Consider the following 8738-nt stretch of genomic DNA (forward strand, 5'->3'; position numbering starts at 1 on the left):
TTATTATTCAAATACCTTTAACAGCCATCTGGTGCTTCTAGGGAAAGGAAGCCCCTCTATACAAAACAAATGTATAGATATGTGTGTATATCTGTTTGGCTACCTTGTTTGCCATTTAATACATGTATATATAAGCTCATAAAATCACGTAAACTTTGCTTAAATACAATTACCAACAATAAACCCAACACATTTTCATGGTAACAGATTTATGACCTGCATTTTACCGGTTTAAGCAAACTCAACAGTAATTGCCACTGTGCAATTAATTCCTCCCAAGCTTGTTTCAAAATTACCTTAACATACCTTGTGTGGTCAGATGATTTCCTCTGACAACACCAAGATCAATCTGTAAACAGTCAGGATTTTCTGTAAAAACCAGGTCACTGTCATTGTCACCACAAAGTACATTGGTCAGATCATCATAGTGCTGCTGTTGATCTTTCATCTGTTTTTGTGCCGTCATGATGTCCACAGCTCCACCAAAAGTCAAGAGATGGTTCAGATATGAAAGCATACTTTCTGCACTGGCAATTTTATGTTCCAGAAGTTCTATATTGGCATCACTTTGTTTACACTTTGGTATGTAGATATCATCAACTTGACCCAGCATTTTCATTTGTTGCTTTTTAATTTCATCAATTAATTTTTCACACAGCGTATTAATTTGTTGTTCAGCTGTAGACCTGTTGACATCCAGGTCTTGTCGTACACCGCATGCTCTGTCCTTTCTTAGTTTTAAATCACTAACTTTCTGAGCAATTTTCAGTGAGTATGCTTTCATATCTGGCATATACTTCTCCAGTGCTGACTCCAGTGACAACATCTTATGATCTGGTGAGGGATGGTCAACAACTGTACACCTAAGACATATTGGAACTTGACAAGTATCACAGTAGAATTCTAATTTAGTAGTACGGTGATTAGCACAGAATCTTGGCTGAGTCATTCTGAAGTGCTGTGTTGACTTCTTCTCATTGTATTCCGCAATTGTCATTGGTTCATGATCTTGCAAGATTGTCAGTACTTTATGAGTTTGTATGCAGACATTGCAGAAGAAATGTCCACTGCAATCACCACACCAGTACTTGGCCAATTTCTTACACCCTTCACACACCGTTTCAGCTATGCTTTCAGGATGGGCGTTGCTGCTGATAACCTCCATAAGGTCATTCAAAAATCGATTACTGGTGATAGCCGGTACCCCTCCAGAGGGTAAAGGCCATACATTCTTACATGTTGGACATATCAGCTGACCATTGTTTGTTTTGACCCATTTTGTGAGACAATATTCACAAAATGTGTGATGACAAGGCAGTATTTTAGGTGACTTGAAACGCTCCATACAAATTGCGCACAGCAATACCTTGTCATCAATGTCAGTCAGCAGTTTTTCTCTGGAGTCTAACGATGAGGCCATGACTGTATTTGCTCCAAGGAGTTCACTGAAAATAACAAAACAAAATAATTCATGTAAGGCTGCATTCACAAAAAAACGGGGAGATTGAAATTTTTGGGGGTAATAAGAAGGGACGTAAAAGTTTTGCACTGCCTATAAGGAACAGAGACCTGACAATTTGTTGGTTTCCTTTTTTACGATTCAAAGATTTTTGGGTAATCAAATGAAAATTTAATAATATGTTATACAGTTAATGTCATCCAATTATTCTTTGTTAGTAATAATTAAACAAGATCTACAACCATTTTGACGCTCTTCAACGTGTGGAGCGGTCTCAGTCAGAAAAATGTAACGTACAACTAGCCGGCTATTGAACCACTCTTTTTTGGGAGTGGAGATTTAGCAGAGCGGTTCTCTCTGTGGCCTCTCCACTAGGCGACTGATGCAGTATGTGTGGGTTCGAACCAGATTGAAAACTAGCCGTATTCCTTACTTTTGTCTCAAAAAAATCTAAACATGTATGAATTTTCGTAAAAAACCAAACTAGTAGGCCTGGTATCGGGGCAACAGTTGTAATATTTCTATGCAGTATATCAAGTACAGTTTCTTGTTATCTCCCTACAGCATGCTGGAACATTATATTCTGTTTGTCGACAAAACTGTATTCATTCATACCTCAAGTTTTGGTAAGGGAAGCCTGCACATATGAAAGTTGGGTGATAATTGATAGAGTCTCGACTGAATCATTTGTCAATATTACAAATATGGGGTTCATATTCACAGGCTGTATTGTTAAAATGAATACTGGACAGTTCAACACGCCCTAGGGAATAGAACAAGAATGCAGTTGTAGAAACTGAACAAGATTATCGTCAAAATTATCAAAGTTAATACAGCTACTGCCCTGCTACTCCTACGGGCAGTGTCACTGTCACTGCATACCAGCAGTGACAGAGATAACTCCAACTATGAAGTAATAAGAGTTCGGGTCATTGTGACGCTCATGACAGTGAACATACTTGTACACAAGTATCAGGCCAGAAAGCAACACATAGTAGACCAGGAGACTTGAATGTTATCAAGGATATTTGAATTCTGGCATATGAGAATAATCAAATATTAATGAAAATTGATGCGGGTCACCTTGCTTGATTTTCTAAATTTTCACATTCTCATCGTAGAATAACACTAAAAGTGAAACTTTGTACTGTTAAGATTCTAATTTAAATAAAAAATTTGTAACTAAATTGAATTCTTTTAATTTTACCAAATTTGCCATTATTACACCAAAACTTTCAGAGATTTAAACATTTACTTAATAGAATACCTTCCAGTATTGTCAATTTTGTAAAACTTATAAGTAGCATCTTATGTAGCCATGAATTTACACTTTGCATACTCTCATGATTGTCATTGTGTGTGCTCTTTAGCAGTTGCCATTGGCCAGCTGGCCAGAGCGAGTTGGATTAAATCAAGTCTGCCTTGACTGATAAATCAAAAAATTCCACTGATATGTTTAAAAATGACTCATTTTAACTACTTGCCTTAGGAATATGGCTCTACAAACTGCTGATAACAGGAAGTGTTGAACATCTGCGAGCAGAACTGTCCAATACATGTTTGCTTTTTCTTTACTTGCATCGATAAATATGCAGCTATATAGACCTATTAGTGCAAGGTACGGGGCAGATTAGTATTAATTTATGCAAATTATATTAATGAGCATTGTTTCGGTATTGAAATTTTATGCTAATGATTCTTTATCAATGTGGAATATTCATCTGCCCTGAATTGTCGGGGATTACCCTGGCTCAAGAACGGCATGAGATATAATCGCACATGAAAAAAAATAGTGGGAGAATTTCAAAGTCTGTGGGAACCGGACCTAACTTTCCCTGATTTTCTGCATATTGGTTAATTTGCATAACGATACACTCAGTGAGACAGTTTTCGGACGACCTCAGTTTTCCTCAGTTTTCCGACATTTAATGACATGCTGTTTGTTATACTCACTTTGCTCCGTTTTGATAGCGTTTTACAAGTCATGCTACAGCATATTAAGTCAGATGACGCTGCCGTCCCGTTTTGGATTTTTTTTTTCGGTAGAAGCTATTTCGGGCGCTACAAACTTGGTGAAGTTAGCCACTCCATGGCCACACCGTACGATACGAGGTGTTGAACGCAACACACAGGGACAGCCCGTGTCCGATATCTAAGTGCTATACACGTTGAAATATAGTTGCGTCGTCCATGGATTAAATGTAACTATATATCACGAAATATTTCCATATAGTTTTCTAAACACATCGAAATTGAAAATCGGGGTTTGAAGTTTCAAAATATCAATATTTAGCCCCTTATCACATTCAAAGTACGACGTCCGATTACTGCGATAGCAGTCCGATTACACGCACTCAACATGGGGGCAAAAATTTGGCAACTCTGACCCCCTAATGCCACTTCTGTCGGTGTAAACAGTTTGAGGATAAACACAATAAAGTTTCGAAAGGTATGATAATAAGATTTCGTTGTGCTCGTCATTTATGAAATGGCTTTGGGCAAAATTCACTACCCTGTCCGAAAACTGTCACACTTTGTGTAGTTGTAATCGGCGTAATCGGAGGCAATCGAATCCATACTTTCTAGTGCGGGAGTAACGGAAGTACAGTAGTCCAGTGCATTTTCGTTTTTCTTTGCACTAACACTCGTACTGGACACGAATATTCCTTCGAAATCGCCATTTTGGGCGACGACAACACACTGTACATCAGCAATGAACACTTGCTGTATCGACTCCAATGATTTGTCAATGAACGCAAAACTTCCTGTTGGCAACCAATCACAAACGCTGTAGAAACGGGTAACTCTGCAACAGCTTTTTTCTAGCATAATTATAGCGCTCTCTACGGCGACACAATGAGTGGTTCTGTACTGAAAACTTGCCAAATATTACCGATGAATTTAGATCGCGTAAAGGTATCACGTATGCGCCATTTGAATTATCGGCGCGACTTTTTTGCCCGATTGAGTTTTCTGAATGCGATTTTTCTGATTTTTGAGCGTAAATATCGCGTTATCGCGCCCGAAAGTGATCCCTGGATAGTGCGTTGTATAATATAGACTGGGGGACTTGAGATTTTTTAGAGTATCAAAGGGGGATTCATTTTTTTGAACAACTTTTAATGCTACTGCTAAAAATTTCTCTGTCAGCATGGCATGCATCAAAGTCTATAGGCCGAAAAAAATATGTTTCTGGTCGGCGCGCGTGTCACTTGAACAACAGCGCGTCACCCTTTTTTACCTTCTCGTGTCTATTTATAGACAGAGAAGGTATTAGAGTTGAAAACCAGTATGCTGGTGTCAACTACTTCCGTCTGTCAATACTTCCGTCTGTCAAGATCCGTTGACGTTATGTCATTGTGATGGGTCATATCTAAGCTGGTGGGGTGTTCATGGTTCAGGTTGAGGTGTAGGAGAACGATTTTGAGCTGTGACAAAATCAAAAGGGACTTAGTGGCATAGCCACAGTGTTACATGTAAGCCTTTCTCCAAGGTTCTTAGTTGACTACGATCTATTACAGACTACTGAGCTGACGTTAGGGGTACTCACTTTGTGTCTGCTCACCCTGTGTGCGCTAGTGTTTGGTACTGAGTTGCGTGGATATCCCCTCATGGCCTCACGTGATATGGGCCTGTTGCATAATCTGCAGATGATCATATGCCTCTGAGTCTGAAAATGGTTATTGTGCAAGCCTGTCGGCATTTTCCTTCCATTTTTTCTCATTTAATTTGCAAAATATCGGCGAGTACCACAATATTTCAAGATAACTCTTTCTTCCCAACCGTTTCCTTGAGTTTCAGAGTCATATGAACGAAAATGAGTGAAAGTTTTAGACAGGAAAATCGGACGTCGGCCATGTTCAATGTTTACAGTACAATCAGAAGTTTATGTGGAGGAAATAACTAACAAACACTATTCATGATGCCCGCCCTCTAGAGGCAGACCTTCCTATATGAAGTACAACATTTGATGCTTGTGGAAGCTTGACCACACAAAGGAGCATTTTAACTTTTAGAAAATGACAAATTGAATAAGAAGCTATTCTGAAAATGTCAAATACTGAGAAAAAATGCGCAAATATTCAAAATAAACAGGTTAACTGACTGGTCAGCTATAAAAAACAATGAAAATGTTTATGATCAAAAGTTTTTGAGATGCGCACATTTTAACAAATACAGAAATTATTAACATTATAAATATAAGACCAAACTATTTTTTCAGGGATGGTTGGAAATGAGGGGTGAGAGACAAAGGCACTCCTAGTCCTATTGCTGCATGTGGATGCAGCCACACCATTTCATTTACAGCATACTTATTCACTGTGTGTTCCATATTGTACTGACTGTCATACAAGGATAACATGAAAAAACAGTAATTTCTTCACTTTCAATTTCTTTTGAATACTATGACAATTATCAGCCATGAGGTTTTACAAACACAAGACCAGATAAGCGTTTTTCATCATTTCCACAGGACTCTTTGGAATATCCCTTAAAAACAGTTAAAAGTGACTTAAAATGATCACTTGGTATACATTTAATTTACAGATGCCAGGTTGTGTATTTCACATGCACTCAGGTCAGTAGGGAAGTGCGTCGTTACTATTTTGGACTGTTAATTCTTATTTCTGAATTATTTAACCTTTTTTCCACATTTAACTATCTTTAGGCAGTTTATACTGTAGCTTAGAATTTTTTTTTGATTGATGTATTTAATCATCTTTTGGGTTCTTTGGGTCCATATCTCACCTCATGCCCCTACATCATCAACTATTTACCAATAACTCCATGCCAACAACCAATTACCTGACCTGGCCACACATTAGAGAAGGTACAGCGTCATTGACGGTATTTTATTGTGTTTGTGGCCGGCGGCCGTGGCTGACACCAAACCAAAATGGCTGAAGAAAAAAGAGAAAATTCTTTGGGGGCATGATCAGTGACTGCATGAACAGTATATATGTGACTATATTGATAAAACTATAAAACTGACCCTCCTCCCTCCCTTGAGGGAAAAAAAAATAAAAATAAAAAAAAATAAAATGCGCGTCGTCGCACCATTTTTTAAAGAAAGACCTGACCAGAACAATTCTTTTTTTTGGCCATAGTACAAGAGTTTTTGCCTACTTGTTTCCTTGTACCTATGTGTATTCCTGTCAACTGAAATCAACAATCAGCATCTGAGACCACACAGCTGTTCAGTTACTACTGCCCACACTTGTGCTTTCTACAGAATCCCTTTTGTGAGCTTTGACGAACTTTAAGGAAATCTTTTCAATTCATTGTAGCCATGTGTTTATGTTTATGTCTCTTTAACATGCATTTAAGTTATATTTTTAGCAATACATTTCCTTGTAACTATATATGCATGTATTGACCAGATATGAACGGAAAATGCTCACGTGTTTCATTATATATTGCAGTTTTGTGTAAATTTGGACCTTTGCCACATGTTTGCAACTTCATTGAAAGTGTTATGATCAACATAATCCATAATGAAAAATTTTCACCACATATTAACTCTAAAGTCATTAAGTATTCAAATATGCAGTTAGCTGAAATAAAAATAATTAATTTCTTTGTCTACTGTCATTGTATTACCACTTTATATAGCAAGTGTAATTGCCTTCAAGCTGTATACGCCAAACTGTGAAAGCTCATGCAAATTATAAATTAGCTGACGTGACAATGCGAAATGACTTTCAATATTGGTATAACCTGGTATAATGATCAATATACAATAGCATGTTTTGCCAACTTTGATCAAGTAAATCCAATATATATCCCTAATTGGGAAAGTTCATTAAATATGCAAATTAGCAATTATCTTTCATGTCAGCCCTTAATAGCGTTCACAGCTGATATATCTTGATGAATCAACATTGTAGCAAATCTCATCATATTATATTGTGTGCAGTCGTTCTCAATGTATATCCATTATTTCTAAAATCATTAATTATGCAAGGAGCAAAACTTACGCAAGCCACACTAACCATAAACTAATCAGAGCTTGCCATTTGCAAACGGAATCTATGTATCATATTTGATTATGATCTAATGAGCCGTTTTTGAGATATTGGGCACACAGACAGACAGACACACAGACAGACACACATCGCTGTGACATAAGCTCATGTGTGGGAACACATCATGAGCTAAAAATCAACATACCTACAGCCCAGTGCAGTAATTGCTACTCATATCTGTGCATTCAAACATGATTCCTTTAGTTTTTCCAATCCAATGATGCAAATTCAGTTAAACATACAGGTATGTTAAAAATCGTCTGCTTTAGTGTCCTCATGACTACTAGCAATTGGGTGGGTACTTCCCAGAAAATTGTAATGTTCAGAACAATCACAAAATTACTGTATGTCATGATCAGTGGTTGTTAAATTGAACTTGTAGCTCTTGCAAATGCAGAATACATAGGGCTACTTGTTTTAACACATCTGTGTGGTAACTTGCAGTAATCAATAAATATTGTAGCATACAACTATAATGGCGTCATATGTACACTGTCCTTACAGCAGTTAACCTTCTAAAGACCACATATTTCTCGACCTTTGGTGAAACATGTTCAAAGCTCAAACCATGGATGTGAAATATATAATGTACATTTTGTAACCTACCTGAACTTCTGGTTCGACGTGTTCCAACGTATCAAAATGACCAAGCTTACAGCACAGGTGACTCCCTAATCTTTCGCTGGAAGACTACAGAAATCTGATTAGCATATAATGGACATGCATGTATCGGCAGACCCTGTATGACCTTAACTGACCTTTGCACCACAGCCTTTTCATGACAACTTCCGTTGCAACGGTAGATAGAAGATAAGCCAGCCGCACTGTGCCAATGACCCAGTTCTTTGCCAGTACTACAACCCAACCCTTTCACCATCATCAGATTTGACCCAAATCCTTTGTTGTCAACAGAAAGTGTAGACCTGTTAACAGGATATTAGGGGTGAACAGGTACAACATGTGGTGAACCTTGTGATATTAAACTACATATAAATCTATCATAGATATGCTTCTAATCAGTGAGTTTTTAATTTCATTTTCCCACATGTATATGACAATAGGATCTTATCTGATAAGTGGAAAACAGCAGTCTCTCTGTGTCTTTATCTATTGTATGTGTGTATGTACACTGGGATACAGAAAAGTTTGGTTACAGTTAGCAAAAAATAAAGTAAAGGCAGTTATAAGTAGTGTAAATTTTGTGCAAAATGTCACAGAATTTTTATTGACCTAATAATTTTCCCAGTTGGTAA

The 8738-nt window shown here is 37.5% G+C and overlaps 1 protein-coding gene across 3 annotated transcripts in view; it reads right to left on the reverse strand.

Moving 5' to 3' along the window:
* The window catches only part of LOC139114161 (tripartite motif-containing protein 2-like), an 85653-nt gene extending 77445 nt beyond the window's left edge, over positions 1 to 8208 (reverse strand). For all 3 annotated transcript variants that reach the window (XR_011547810.1, XM_070675726.1, XM_070675727.1), the window contains exons 1-2: positions 8092 to 8208; positions 307 to 1445 (exon numbers count right to left, since the gene is read on the reverse strand). Coding sequence is in view for 2 of the 3 variants with exons in the window: in XM_070675726.1 (XP_070531827.1) it covers positions 307 to 1420 (1114 nt within the window). In the remaining variant the exon portion in view is untranslated. The remainder of the gene's footprint in view (positions 1 to 306; positions 1446 to 8091) is intronic.
* Between the last annotated feature and the right edge of the window lie 530 nt (positions 8209 to 8738).

The sequence above is a fragment of the Ptychodera flava genome, chromosome 16 (genome assembly GCF_041260155.1).
Source record: "Ptychodera flava strain L36383 chromosome 16, AS_Pfla_20210202, whole genome shotgun sequence".
Taxonomy (NCBI): domain Eukaryota; kingdom Metazoa; phylum Hemichordata; class Enteropneusta; family Ptychoderidae; genus Ptychodera; species Ptychodera flava.